The following is a 14,677-nucleotide window of genomic DNA, read 5'->3' as shown; positions in this document are numbered from 1 at the left end:
TAGCACATGCTATGATAAATTATACTATTAAAACCTATAACAATTATGATAGTTTAAAATTACATAATTCATTATAGATTGAATCAGCATTCCTTAACTTGAGCAGGAATGCTCTTTTTTATTTTCTAAAATAAAACATGAACGTGGATGTGATTGAAGATTATTCTAAATTCGGGACTCCGTACCATTATTACTCGTGCCACCCTGATGATCCGAGAGGAATTATTTTATTTATTTTTAAATCCAAGAGGGTGAATACTATTTGTAGGCTAATAATTTCTGCTTTATTGAGGAACATTTGACTTACCCTAACCCGTTTTACTTAGATTTGAAAATGTAAAATACATAAACATGTTACATCCGGCAACATATACTTTCAATTACTATTTATTACTTTTAAACACAACTAGATTAGTTGAAAAGCACACTGTAAGGCTTGGAGCAAATGAGCCCCAAAATATCCACAACACAAAAATAAACATGAACATGCTGCTGTCTTTTCCTCAGACAATGGAATTTGATAAATATTACTCTCCTCTTTGGTGCACGGTTGTATGTGCTTGTCTGATACAACATGAGGATTTCATAAAAGGTAGCTTTATGGTCATGTAGGCTAATTTGTTTACTGAAAACTACACAAATCTGGTGACCTTCGACACTTGATAATCTAAAAGGAATTCAATCAAATCCGTGTTTAGACTCAGCATTTAGTTGAACTATTGAACCCTGTGCCATCAATTCCAAGTGGACAGCATTCTGCATTTTGTACCAAGTCTGCCACAAGAGGGAGCACTGCTGATGCAAGTGAAAATAAGAATGAATTATCAAGTAATAACGTTTTTTGTTTAAATAGACATTCTTTATAGAAACAAATGACAGGTAATGTGAATATTTACAGAAGGTAAAAGTCAATAACATTTTCAGGTAGGAAACATGGTTACATCTAAGACGAACTATCAAAAGGAGAACATATATTTTCTGTTTTACCTGTTGATAAATGTGTAATAAAGAACAATGTAATGCATTACACAACATAAAAAATATACAAATTCATAAAATCTACGTCTGTACACGGAAATCTTACAAACATGAAAAAACATCATATATTACTATCAAATAACATTATCCAACATCAGTTATTCAACTTATTCAACAGTTTCTATGCAGACTCACTACTTAAACTTCTGATTTATTAACAAATAATCTACAATACACAATTTTGACTTAGAGCTTTTTCATTTTAAAAAGCGAGACATTTCATCAAGTTGAGTGTGTAATGTGTATTTAAAAGGATCCCAGTCTTGTCGCTTTTTTCTAAGAGACTTCCATGCTACTGTGCATCCACCTCTACCTCTTTGGCTTTGCAGGATGGGGTGGGGTCCCCAGAGGGTGGGGCACTAGTGGGCGTGGTCTTTCGAGGAGTGGCAGGTCTGCCAGGGGTTGTGGTGGTGGTGGGCACCAGAGGGGGTGGGGCACTAAGAGTGACAGTCTGTGGAGTCCTGTTCAGATGGCCACTGTGTGGAGCTGAGGGGCTGAGCCTAGGGTACATCACCCCACCCAGAGAGGACACAAAGGTGGGTGTGTGGGCTAGGTGGCCCTCCATGGGAGAGCCCTGGAGCTGGTGCAGCCTTGCTCTCTCCTCTGCCTGCCGGTGCCTGTCCTGTAAGTACTGCTGTGGGTGGGGGTGTTGCTCCCGCTGTCTGTGGCCTCTCTCAGGGTCATAGGTCAAATGTACCTGCTGGCTCTGCAGGTACAGCCCTCTGTAGGGGTCTCGAAGTGGGTCCCAGTGGCCTGAAAGGTGAGGGGACACATGGTGGTTTCGACCTGCGGCTAGTGTACTGACCCCCATGAAGGGCTGGATACGGGCTCGCTCCATTGCACTGAGGCTACTCACTGGGTGCACGGGGCTCATGGAGAGGGGTAGAGAGTGAGGTAGATGACTGCTCTGAAGCATGCCTGCGGTGGGGAAGTGGTTGTGCCTTGAGGGGTATGGAGCCTGAGAGTGGCCTGGTGGGAGTAAGAGGGTACACTCCGGTGGCCCAGCCATAACCTCTGGCTCATCTCTGCGCTCCTGCTTTATCTTTAAAGGTCCCTTCAGAGTTTGTGTGTTCTCGTTGGATTGGTGGTTCTTCACTGTGGTGTATGGGGTTGAAGATCCTCTATCCTGCACCTCCAGCGCTGGAGAAGAGCTCTGCTTCACCTGGACTCTCCCAAGAGAGCTGCCCTCCCTCTCAGCCTGGGGTCCCTGATCTGGGCTGCTCCTCTTCCTCCCCGGGCTTCTGCTGCCAATCAGGTTACTAATCTGAAAGCCTGAGGATGTGTGGGTGGACTGATGGCTTCTTTCCAGAGTATTCCTATAGAGAGGACAGAATATTATTATATCACAACTTTTGAAGGCCTTTATGGATAGGAAATGCCATTTCCACAGTAAGGCTGTCACTGACCCGTCTCTCTCCGACTCCTCCTTGGTAGCAGAGTGATCCCTTTTCTTAGCTTCCCTTTCCCTCTCGCTGCTATGGACCGTGGGCTTGCGGTCCACATCAGCAGGCCTGGACAGTTCTGGAGGTGTGGGGAAGGAGGGGGGTGTTCGGTGCAGGCGGTTACAGGCTTCCTGAGGGGGGCTGACAAAACCTGACAACCCATGGCTCTGCCTTCCACCAAACAGGCTGCCTGGGCCTGAGAGAGGGGAAGGGTTGATGTATTTTCAATCAAATCAATCAATTTACTAATTTAGTTAAAACAGTAGGTTGTCTTTGGTTGAGGTCAATTATTTGAGAGCGAAAACTTACCAATAGAAGAGGCACCCAGTCCGCCAAATGCATTAGTTGCCAGTTGTCCAAGGTTTCCATAGTGACTGGCTCGTCCAAATGGATCTGAGGAACATCACAAGAATGGCACCTCTTAATGTCTATTCTAAAACTGGTTGTTTGGATCCTGGATGCTGATGCTATCACGTCGGGCCGAACAATGCCGTTTACCTGTGACTGTATTCATAATACAGCACTGCCTCTTGTGCCTTATTGCTTAATTGTCTTGGACTTTAAACATCATTATTTAGACGTTGCACCAGCAGCCTATGGCACTTACCAGTGAGGTGGCTAGCAGGTAAATAGTGGACGTGATGAGTGGCGGCGCTGAATGGTGATGCAGACAAATGACCTGTAGGGGGTGAAGGTACAGTAGTGAGTGAATCAACCACACTGACGAAGGCTGTTGCCAAAACGTGTCTTTTTGTTGACCTCTGCTGCTGCTAAAATACAGTAAAACTGCAAAAAAAACTTGCTGTTTTCCTTCTTTTCACTATGCATTTTTTTACTCAGCACCGAAGACTTTCTGTTAGTCTATAGACTTGAGTTGCACGGCAATTGATTTTTCTACGAATCAACCACACTCACATTGACATAAAGGGATATAAAGTAAACATATCATCTCTACAGTAAGCAACCAACACAGTTGCTCCCAAGGCCGTACAAAATCATCATAACTGCACGTAGATCCTCATTTAACACCCACAATAATGAATATGAAAATGGAATGGGCTGGCTAACCTGAGGAGGACAGGAGAGGTCGGGCCAGGTCATGGCCATAGGACAGTCCAGGAGGAAGACCCGGAGCAGCTGGCCGACTAAACAGGTCCAGCTTCACCCCGCTCATATTCAGCTTATGTGGATCAAAGCGCATGTGCTGTTAAAGATAGACAGATAAAATGGGGAGGAGAGAGATTGACAGAGGAGGTGAGAGAGAGAAGATTAAAAGCTCAATAGAGATTGAGAGGTGAGTTGCTGAGACCGAGAAGGATACAGAAAGCATAACTTCACTGATTATTGTAAGTTAGAATTTCACGGCAAGGTCTCCACTTGTTGCATCCGGTGCATGTCACAAATAAAGTTTGATCTGATTTGGATTTGGTTTGTACCGCTATTTGAAACTTTCGCTCCATTGAGTGAAATAAAGGAACACATCTGAAGTACCTTTATCCTCTGCTGGTGGTGTTGAATCTGCCAGGCGATCTGGACATGCATTGCACACCATTTGCCAGCCTTCTGCTAGAATAAATAGAAGGAAAATAATTTGATTAGTCTTAAAACCTGAGGGCTAGAATTCTGTCAACAAGCTTACATAAGGCTGGCGAATGGCATATACCCGTAGGCCCTTTGGTAGGAGATTGTGAGGAACTTCTCCTGGCCGTGTCGCCACATCCATAGGATTAGACTAGGGAGAGATGGGAAGTCACGTGTTTAGACTGAGAACAGCATGTGTGTGTGTGTGTGTGGGGGGGTTAACACTGGGTAATGAAAGAGAGACAGACAGACTGAGGGAGTCAGTGATGTGTTATGGACCTTGGGCTGGAAGGCTCCTTGCAGAGAGCTGAAGGGCCCTGGGGGTCCTGAGTGGGGGTGCAGGGCTGGCATGCCAGGCATCGCTGGGGGGTAGGGGGGGAAGAACTGGGCAAGACCACACATAGGTTAAGGTAAGAATAAATGAAGTATGACTTTAGGGTAAACAAAATAACTTTGTACGCTCAGAGAAGATCTGTGACTGTACTGCTGAGGTAGTATGGAGTAAATCATCAAATAACTGAGAATCATATTATAATCAAAAATAATTCATTTGAAAAGTAATCCAAAGGAACATATCGCCATCTTTCTGAAAGCAGTACTTTCACTTACATTTTTATGTCTTATGTAGGGGTTTTCCAGTTTAGCTGGGTACTTTTCCAACTGAAAGACAAAAAATGTTGTAAGTAACATTAACAATATTAGACAATATTAGACAAAGAAGAAACATCAATGTAAAAACGCTACAAATGATTGTTTTTGAGCATTTTTTCATCTTCAAGTCCTGATCTAGTGCTGACATCTACGCAGCTAAACCAGCTCATTGACTGGTTAACAGATGCATGTACACACTTCGGATGGCTATGTTCAGAGTTTCCATATCTCGGCTGCTTAAACCCAACTGAAGCCCTGCCAATGCTGGCAAAAGCGTCCATGAGCAATTACCCACGATCAAAAGCACTCTAATGACCTCATTCCTTCTGCTGCGGCACAGTCATTTATCCTGACAGCAGGGCTTTGAGTGTGTCAAAACAGCCATGAGATCCATTTCCACTGGCTTTACTGAGCTGTCAGTGGAACAGCCAGCCATTTCAGGGCTCGTACATTTTTTTTCCAGTATGATGAAATATTTCAAAATGTTCCCTGGTGGGTGGAAAAAAGTTTTAAACGGCTGAAAGCTAAAATGTGTCTCTCAGGGACTGTATCTGATATTTCTGTTATGTTGAGATACTGTAATAAAGAGTTTGATATTTGAGATGTGAAACTAACACAAGGTTTTCCCCAGAGTCAAGGAGGCGGCTGCTGAGCCTGAGGCTACACTATTAAGGAGATTGAGTTCAGAAAACAGCAAAAACAAAGCACAGCGTTATCTCTCTCTCATTTCTGGGTGACCTAAAATGTTCCTCACAATGAATGTGGGTTTTGATAACATTAAAGAGTAAAACTGTTGGTGAAAACCATACCAGATGTTTTAGGCTTAGTTATAGTGAAACACGTCAATTCTGGTCTTCATTTTGACAGTTCGTTGTAGTAAAACTAGCTATTTTTTTCCGCTAGAGGTTCAACTCCACCATTCAAACAGTGATGTAGAAGCACCTCGAGAAGGTTCCTCTACATCATCTCAAGGGAGGGGTTCGGTATGAAATACACTCCCTTCTAGATGTGCTGGGTGGTACCACATCAAGGTTTACTGGAAAAGCAAGATGCTCCCTACTGACGTTATACAAAATTCAAAAGGCAATAAGGCACTTTTTTATGACCAAATTCAAAGTGTTGTGCTTCACAGTTCCATTCCTCCTTTTACGAAGGAAAAAAACACAAGTAGGCTATGAGGATTATATGTTTATATTCGTAGCTACACCCATCATAACAAGAAATAGATGACAATGGTGGTCATGTCAACTCGTTGTGTTTTTCCCCAGCTGCTATGGATGATTGGTGGCGCAGTCCACTAAGACAGTAGACTCAATTTCTGAGATTTCTTATCCCACGTGAATCAAATCTTTTATTTCATATTTTTGTTACGGTTTTCTTCCGTCGAAGGAGAGTCGGACCAGAATGCAGCGTGGTTAATTCGATACATGTTTAATAGACGAATAAACACGATCAATACAAAAACAATAAACATACATGAAAACCGAAACAGCCTAAAATGGTGCAAACTAACACAGAGACAGGAACAATCACCCACGAAACACTCAAAGAATATGGCTGCCTAAATATGGTTCCCAATCAGAGACAACGAGAATCACCTGCCTCTGAGAACCGCCTCAGGCAACCATAGACTTTGCTAGAACACCCCACTAAGCCACAATCCTAAAACCTACAAAAAAAAACAATACATAAACACAACACAAAATAAACCCATGTCACACCCTGGCCTGACCAAATAAATATAGAAAACACAAAATACTAAGACCAGGGCGTGACAGAACCCCCCCCAAGGTGCGGACTCCCGGCCGCACACCTAAACCCATAGGGGAGGGTCCGGGTGGGCGTCTGTCCACGGTGGCGGCTCCGGCTCGGGACGTGGACCCCACTCCAACCAAGTCTTAGTCCCCCTGTAACGCGTCCTAAAATTAGCGACCCTCGCCGCCGACCTTGGCCTAATAACCCTCACCAAGGACCCCACTGGACTGAGGGGCAGCTCGGGACTGAGGTAGCTCAGGACTGAGGGGAAGCTCGGGACTGAGGGGTAGCTCGGGACTGAGGGGTAGCTCGGGACTGAGGGTAGCTCGGGACTGAGGGGTAGCTCGGGACTGAGGGGAAGCTCGGGACTGAGGGGAAGCTCGGGACTGAGAGGAGCCCAGTACTGAGCAGATCCTGGCTAGCTGGTGGCTCTGGCAGATCCTGGCTGACTGGCGGTTCCGGCAGATCCTGGCTGACTGGCGGATCCTGGCTGACTGGTGGATCCGGAAGATCCTGGCTGACTGGCGGATCCTGGCTGACTGGTGGATCTGGAAGATTCTGGCTGACTGGCAGCTCCGGCTGCTCCATGCAGACTGGCAGCTCCGGCTGCTCCATGCAGACTGGCTGCTCCGGCTGCTCCATGCAGACTGGCAGCTCCGGCTGCTCCATGCAGACTGGCCGCTCCGGCTGCTCCATGCAGACTGGCCGCTCCGGCTGCTCCATGCAGACTGGCCGCTCCGGCTGCTCCATGCAGACTGGCCGCTCCGGCTGCTCCATGCAGACTGGCCGCTCCGGCTGCTCCATGCAGACTGGCCGCTCCGGCTGCTCCATGCAGACTGGCACTCCGGCTGCTCCATGCAGACTGGCAGCTCCGGCTGCTCCATGCAGACTGGCATCTCTGGCTGCTCCATGGCAGACTCCATGCATCTCTCCGGCTGCTCCATGCAGACTGGCATTTCTCCGTTGCTCCATGCAGACTGGCATCTCCGGCTGCTCCATGCAGACTGGCATCTCCGGCTGCTCCATGCAGACTGGCATCTCCGGCTGCTCCATGCAGACTGGCATCTCCGGCTGCTCCATGCAGACTGGCATCTCCGGCTCCTCCATGCAGACTGGCATCTCCGGCTGCTCCATGCAGACTGGCATCTCCGGCTGCTCCATGCAGACTGGCAGCTCCGGCTGCTCCATGCAGACTGGCAGCTCTGGCTGCTCCTTATAGACTGGCAGGTCTGGCTGCTCCATATAGACTGGCAGCTCTGGCTGCTCCATGCAGACTGGCAGCTCTGGCTGCGCTGAACAGGCAGGAGACTCCGGCAGCGCTGGAGAGGAGGAAGGCTCTGGCAGCGCTAAACAAGCGGGAGACTCCGGCAGCGCTGGAGAGGAGGAAGGCTCTGATAGCGCTAGACAGGCGGGAGACTCCGGCAGCGCTGGAGAGGAGGAAGGCTCTGGCAGCGCTGAACAGACGAGGCACACTGAAGGCCTGGTGCGCGGTGCTGGCAATGGTGGTAGTGGGCCGAGGACACGCACAGGAAGCCTGGTGCGGGGAGCTGCCACCGGAGGACTGGTGTGTGAAGGTGGCACAGGATGGACCGGACCGTGAAGGTGTACTGGAGAGCCTGAGAGCAGGGCTGGCACAGGACGTGTAAGGATAGGTAGGTACACAGGAGGCCTAGTGCGTGAGGCTGGCACAATCTTCACCAGCCGATTAACACGCACCTCAGGACGAGTATGGAGCGCTGACCCAGGTGCCATCAAATCCCCGACACGCTCCGTCGGGCGAATATCGTACCTAAAGCACCAACCTAGCAACTCCCTCATAACTCTCTCCTCCACTTTCCCCATTAACTCCTTCACAGTCTCTGCTTCACTCACCTCCAACACCGGCTCTGGTTCTGGTCTCCTCCTTGGCTCCTCACGATAAACAGGGGGAGTTGGCTCAGGTCTGAACCCTGACTCTGCCACACACTCCCTGAGCCCCCCCCCCCATGAAATTTTTGGGGCTGACTCTCGGTCTTCCGTCCGCGCCGCCATGCTTGCTTCGCCAACTCCATTCTCCGATAACCTTCTTTGCAATGCTCCAGCGAATCCCAGGCGGGCTCCGGCACTCTCTCTGGGTCGACCACCCACCTGTCTATTTCCTCCCAAGTAGTGTAGTCCCGATATTGTTGCTCCTGCTGCCGCTGTTGCTTCTCCTCATACCAGCGCCTCTCAGCTCTCGCCGCCTCCAGTTCTTCTTTGGGGCGGCGATATTCTCCAGGCTGATCCCAGGGTCCTTCTCCGAACAATTCATCCTCCCATGTCCATTCCTCTCTTTGTTGCTCCTGCCTGTTACCACGCCGCTTGGTCCTGTTGTGGTGGGTGATTCTGTTACGGTTTTCTTCCGTCGAAGGAGAGTCGGACCAGAATGCAGCGTGGTTAATTCGATACATGTTTAATAGACGAATAAACACGATCAATACAAAAACAATAAACTTACGTGAAAACCGAAACAGCCTAAACTGGTGCAAACTAACACAGAGACAGGAACAATCACCCACGAAACACTCAAAGAATATGGCTGCCTAAATATGGTTCCCAATCAGAGACAACGAGAATCACCTGCCTCTGATTGAGAACCGCCTCAGGCAACCATAGACTTTGCTAGAACACCCCACTAAGCCACAATCCCAAAACCTATGAAAAACCCCCATACATAAACACAACACAAAATAAACCCATGTCACACCCTGGCCTGACCAAATAAATATAGAAAACACAAAATACTAAGACCAGGGCGTGACAATTTTCATCCCGTGCCCACACACTTCTAATTCCGAAAAGTGAAAGCATACCTGTGAGAGGGGTCCCCCTGGTAGTAGTTGTAGGTTTTTATACAGTACCCAAGACCAATCTGAGTTCATTTGACCATTGGAAAAAGAGCTACTGCGTAAACACGGCAATGCAGGTTGGAATGAATTGAGCACCTAATCTTCAATTTCAAGGTGATGATTGCACTATTCTTCCCAACAGAATAACCCAATAAATGTCAGTCTACATTTCCCCAAAAAATGTTGCACCCCATGGGGGATTAGAATTTACACGGAAAGTGGCAATAGATGTCAGGAACTTGGCGCCTTACCACTGTGAGCCAACTGTCCAGAGTCGTATTTGCTCATGATGCACATCATTTTATTATCAGAGCGTGCCAGCGGACTTCTGGTAAGTATGCTTTAGTGAAAAAGTGTTGGGATCAGGTACAACTATGTTCACCCACCCCCAACATGAATAATTATGAGCAATTCCCCCCACCCACAACTTCTCACCTGAATGCATATTTTTTTATTTGAAGGGTTTGGGCAAAAGCTGAAATTGGGGTTGAGAGTTACCCTTTAACCTCACATGAAGCCGTTTGTGGTGGCCATGTACTGGACTTACATTTAGGTCAGCTGTGCGACCCATATTTGGGGTTGTAGAGAGGATGCCTGGTGGAGGAGGCAAACCACTGGGGTAGGATAAGAAGGTGAGTTGGTGCTGGTGTTGATGTTGGTGCTGGTGTGTGTGCTGGTGGAACTCTGTCCTCAGCAGAGGTGGCCCCGAGCCAGTCCCTCTCTCTGCAGTCTGCGCCAGGAAACGGTTGTTCAGTTCTTGGCGAAGCAGGTCGTGCTCTGTTGTGGGTGAGAGGTTAAAGGTCATACTCTATGACAAAAACTGCTCTTTCTCACCCACAACCCGTATCCCCAGCAACACCTGTTGTACACTAAACACCAATCTATCTCCTATACGGCTCCTTCAATATCCATCTCCTTTACTGTTCAAGCCTCTTACCTGAGTAGCCTGCTTCAGTGGAGTGTCCTACGATGCCATTGGTTGGTAATCCCAGAGGGCTTGTGAACATGGCCGGGCGGCGATGCCCGTGAACTGGCAGGAAGAAGTGGGGTGCGGGCAACTCCGAGACGGACAGGGGGAGGACCGGCAAGGGAGAAGAATGGCGCCCGAGGTGGGGGGATGGCGGGAGGGTTCGCTTGCGGGATCTCTCTATGCTGCTGCTGTAGGGAGGAGAAAGGCAAGGTTGTAAATAAATATCACCTCATCTAGGATATCAGTATTATGAAATGGTTTTAACAAGTACAGTCAATGCCATGTCCTACCTGTTGTGGAGACCAATGTACAGGGGATGACCCTGGTGATGTGACAATGGTTCTCTCTTGACCTGGGATAGGCCTGACCCTGGCAGAGTTGGGGTGGTCGTGTTGCGAGGGGACGTCCTCTCCTTCTTCACACACACAGCAGGAAGTGGGCTGGTGGTACGGGTGCTGGTGAGAGGGGCTGCAGGGGCAGGGCTGCCAGCAGGCTGAGAGCCAGGGGCGGGACTGGCAGCAGGCAGATCGAGGGGTGTGTCGCTGCTCTGCTCCTGGCTGCGTTGTAGACCTGACACTGTGGCAGAGCTGCACACCTTCGTCTCGTCCCTCTCATCAACGCCTATGTCTATGAGCAACCAGAGAACCTTTGTTACCCACCACAGTTTGACAGAGCTGACGGAATCATTTAAAGCTGCAATATGTAACTTTTTTGGGCGAAACGACCAAATTCACATAGAAATGTTGTTATAGATCTGTCATTCTCAATGAAAGAAAGTCTATGTGCGCTATTTCTATGCTTCTGGTTCTTAAGTTTCATTTTTTGTGTCTTTTACATTCGGTTTTGTACTCTGGTAGTAGTTTTTTCTTCTTCAAACAGCTGAAAATACAATAATTTTGGTTATATACTTGCTTGTTTGTTTTGTCACATAAACTGAAATTATGCAAACTATAAAAATGTTAGAAACCAGGAAATGGCAGACTGATTTCTGCATAGTGCATCTTTAATATTCTTTCCCACATCAGATAAATACTGAAACTTATTATACACTATATATACAAAAGTATGTGGACACACCTTCAGCTTAGTGGATTTGGCTATTTCAGCCACACCTGTTGCTGAAATAGCCAAATCCAAAGCCGTCATTGGACTCTGGAGCAGTGGAAACGCGTTCTCAGGAGTGATGAATCACGCTTCACCATCTGGCAGTCCGACGGACGAATCTGGGTTTGGCAGATGCCAGGAGAACTCTACCTGCCCCAATGCATAGTGCCAACTGTAAAGTTTGGTGGAGGTGGAATAATGATCTGGGGCTGTAGATAGCGACACTACACTATTTACCTAGAGAGTTTTCATCTGTATTTTTCATAGCTGTCTACATACCACCACAGACCGACGCTGGCACTAATACCACACTCAATGAGCTGCATAAGCAAACATGAAAACGCTCATCCAGCAAAAATTCAAGCAGGAAGCCCCAGTGACTCGGTCAATATAAAAGTGGTCAGATGTAGCAGATGCTAAGCTACAGGACTGTTTTGCTAGCACAGACTGGAATATGTTCCGGGATTCTTCCGATGGCATTGAGGAGTACACCACATCAGTCACTGGCTTCATCAATAAGGCCATCATTAAGTTTGCCGATGACACAACAGTGGTAGGCCTGATCACTGACAACGACGACACAGCCTATAGGGACAAAGGAGATGATTGTGGACTACAGGAAAAGGATGACAGAGCATGCCCCCATTCTCATCGACGAGCTACAGTGGAGCAGGTTGAGAGCGTCAAGTTCCTTGATGTCCACATTACCAACAAACTAACATGGTCCAAGCACACCAAGACAGTCGTGAAGAGGGCACGACAAAACCTATTCCCCCTCAGGAGACTGAAAAGATTTGGCATGGGTCCTCAGAAGGTTCAACATCCGGGTTGCATCCCTGCCTGGTATGGCAACTGCTCGGCCTTCGACCGCAGGGCACTACAGATGGTAGTGCGTACGGCCCAGTACATCACTGGGGCCAAGCTTCCTGCCATCTAGGACCTCTATACCAGGCGGTGTCAGAAGAAGGCCCTAAAAATTGTCAAAGACTGCAGCCACCCTAGACATAGACTGTTCTCTCTGGTACCGCATGGCAAGTGGTACAGGAGCGCCAAGTCTAGGTCCAAGAGGCTTCTAAACAGCTTCTAACCCAAAGCCATAAGACTCCTGAACATCTAATCAAATGGCTACCCAGACTATTTGCATTGCCTGCCCCCCACTTTTACACTGCTGCTACTCTGTTATTATCTATGCATAGTCACCTTAATAACTCTACCTACATGTACATATTACCTTAATTACATTGACTAACCAGTGCCCCCTCGATATTGTTATTTTACTGCTGCTCTTTAATTATTTGTTATTTTTATTTCTTATATAAAATGTTTTTATATATATATATATATATAAACATTTTTAAACTGCATTGTTGGTTAGGGCTTGTAAGTAAGCATTTCACTCTAAGGTCTACACCTGTTGTATTTGGCGCACGTGACAAATAACATTAGATTTTTCATGGTTTGGGCTAAATCCCTTAGTTCCAGTGATGGGAAATCTTAACGCTACAGCATACAAAGGCATTCTAGACGATTCTGTGCTTCCAACTTTGTGGCAACAGTTTGGGGAAGGCCCTTTCCTGTTTCAGCATGACAATGCCCCCGTCCTCACTAATTCTCTTGTGGCTGAATGGAGGCAAGTCCCTGCAGCAATGTTCCAACATCTAGTGAAACGCCTTCCCAGAAGTGGCTGTTATAGTTGCAAAGAGGGAACCAACTCCATAATGCCCATGATTTTGGAATGAGATGTTCGATGAGCAGGTGTCCACATACTTTTGGTCATGTAGTGTATGTGTTCATGCTTAGCTAAAACAACCTTCATTCATTGTGGTGAATAGCTCCTAATCTCTGTTGTCTGGTGATAAAAGCCTTAGTCCTGTGGCCTCCATGACTGAATACTAGGCCTACATCTAGAAACAACAATGAGGCTACTAACGAGCAGCTTCATAACAGCCATTGGGTTCATGTCTTGGGCAAATGAGCATGTTCATATTACAAAGTGCTCACAATTTGTTAGTTGCACCATTATATTTTCCATTCACAGCCAGACAGACAGTGTAATGATCATTAAATAATTCAACAAAGCCTATTTTCCCAGCACCAAACAACACTAGTCTCTACTCCCTGCAGTCTTTGAGCTCTGACAAAAACCGAGGGCCCTGGGGAGAGACTACTGGTGTGTTTAGCATTCTTTGTAATCATAACATTCAATAGGCTGAAGTCCAGACGGCTCATTGGAAGACTCAATGAGAGACCTCCAAAGCTAACAACAAATGCCCTCTCCAAAGCCCACCACAAGCAGCTTGGAGGTAGGGAGAGTTAAATAGAGACCTTCTAATCGCTTTCACAAGGCATATTAAACCCCTGGGCTCAGCTCTAAAAGGTTCTCACCGCCAGCCAGCCAGTGGGATTAGAGCATGCTTTATGCTGCCTGGCCCTGGATGCGAGGCTCCGCTTGGCTCTTTCAGGCCAAATGTGACCACGTTAGTTCTAATGAGCTTTGAGTTTGAGAAATCGTGGGTTGTGAAAAGAACACAATCAATCAAGCTGCCCATATAAGGCAACAACAACTCAGTCGGGTAAAGAATACTGAATGGGAAAAATACCATTCAGTGACGTTGCTTTGAGAGGCATTCTCTTGGGTGAAAATTGCACTTAATTGTTGAATTTAAGCTATAGTTAGATCACAATATGGAATTGCTAAGAGATGCTAAGGATGATAATAGGGAATATTGCAGTAGATTACAAACTTGCTTGAGCCAGTAGTCTCATTGAGAATGACGTGTGACTCCAAACATCACTTCTTCCTAGCCCCAATGAAGCAGCTAAGCCACTGAAAGTGGAGGTTCAATCCAATTCATAGCTAAAAGATTGTGTAGAAGGCATTTATCAACTATTTCACGCAACTCAACACATTCAAATGCACACACATCTCTGTCAAAACACTTGCGCCATTATTCTGTTTTACTTCAACATAAATCCCTCTAGCTCAGAGACTTTCCACAGGGTAGAGTGACATTCAGTGTCAAACCACGTTGTGCAATTAAGAGTGTGTGGGTATCCTTAAACTACAATGGCCACAACACCTTGACAACAATTAGGTAATTCTTGATAATTGTGTGGTTTGAATAAGGGGTGTTGCCCTTATTCAAGTGAACAGAAATGGAATGTCAGAAAAAGCATATAAGAGCATGTCACTGAGACAAATATATATATTCTGTTTAGCAACAGCTAAGCAAGGACAGAGAAGTCAAGTGCAAAGAAAATTGAGAGTG

The 14,677-nt window shown here is 46.8% G+C and overlaps 1 protein-coding gene across 4 annotated transcripts in view; it reads right to left on the bottom strand.

Moving 5' to 3' along the window:
* Positions 1–374: 374 nt before the first annotated feature.
* Positions 375–14,677, bottom strand: part of LOC112219452 (autism susceptibility gene 2 protein homolog) — a 32,572-nt gene continuing 18,269 nt past the window's right edge. The window contains exons 7-18 of one of the 4 annotated variants that reach the window (XM_024380706.2): positions 10,595–10,931; positions 10,272–10,492; positions 9,882–10,111; positions 4,671–4,721; positions 4,341–4,445; positions 4,144–4,212; positions 3,972–4,046; positions 3,549–3,684; positions 3,088–3,159; positions 2,790–2,873; positions 2,445–2,676; positions 375–2,354 (exon numbers count right to left, since the gene is read on the bottom strand). In XM_024380706.2, coding sequence (XP_024236474.1) covers positions 1,331–2,354; positions 2,445–2,676; positions 2,790–2,873; positions 3,088–3,159; positions 3,549–3,684; positions 3,972–4,046; positions 4,144–4,212; positions 4,341–4,445; positions 4,671–4,721; positions 9,882–10,111; positions 10,272–10,492; positions 10,595–10,931 — 2,636 coding nt within the window. In that variant the 3' untranslated portion in view covers positions 375–1,330. The remainder of the gene's footprint in view (positions 2,355–2,444; positions 2,677–2,789; positions 2,874–3,087; positions 3,160–3,548; positions 3,685–3,971; positions 4,047–4,143; positions 4,213–4,340; positions 4,446–4,670; positions 4,722–9,881; positions 10,112–10,271; positions 10,493–10,594; positions 10,932–14,677) is intronic. The other 3 variants (XM_024380708.2, XM_024380709.2, XM_024380710.2) reach the window with 3 other exon arrangements.

This window comes from Oncorhynchus tshawytscha, linkage group LG20 (genome assembly GCF_018296145.1).
Source record: "Oncorhynchus tshawytscha isolate Ot180627B linkage group LG20, Otsh_v2.0, whole genome shotgun sequence".
Classification (NCBI taxonomy): domain Eukaryota; kingdom Metazoa; phylum Chordata; class Actinopteri; order Salmoniformes; family Salmonidae; genus Oncorhynchus; species Oncorhynchus tshawytscha.
The sequence above is the reverse complement of the archived record's forward strand: the minus strand, read 5'-3'. Positions and strand labels throughout refer to the sequence as shown.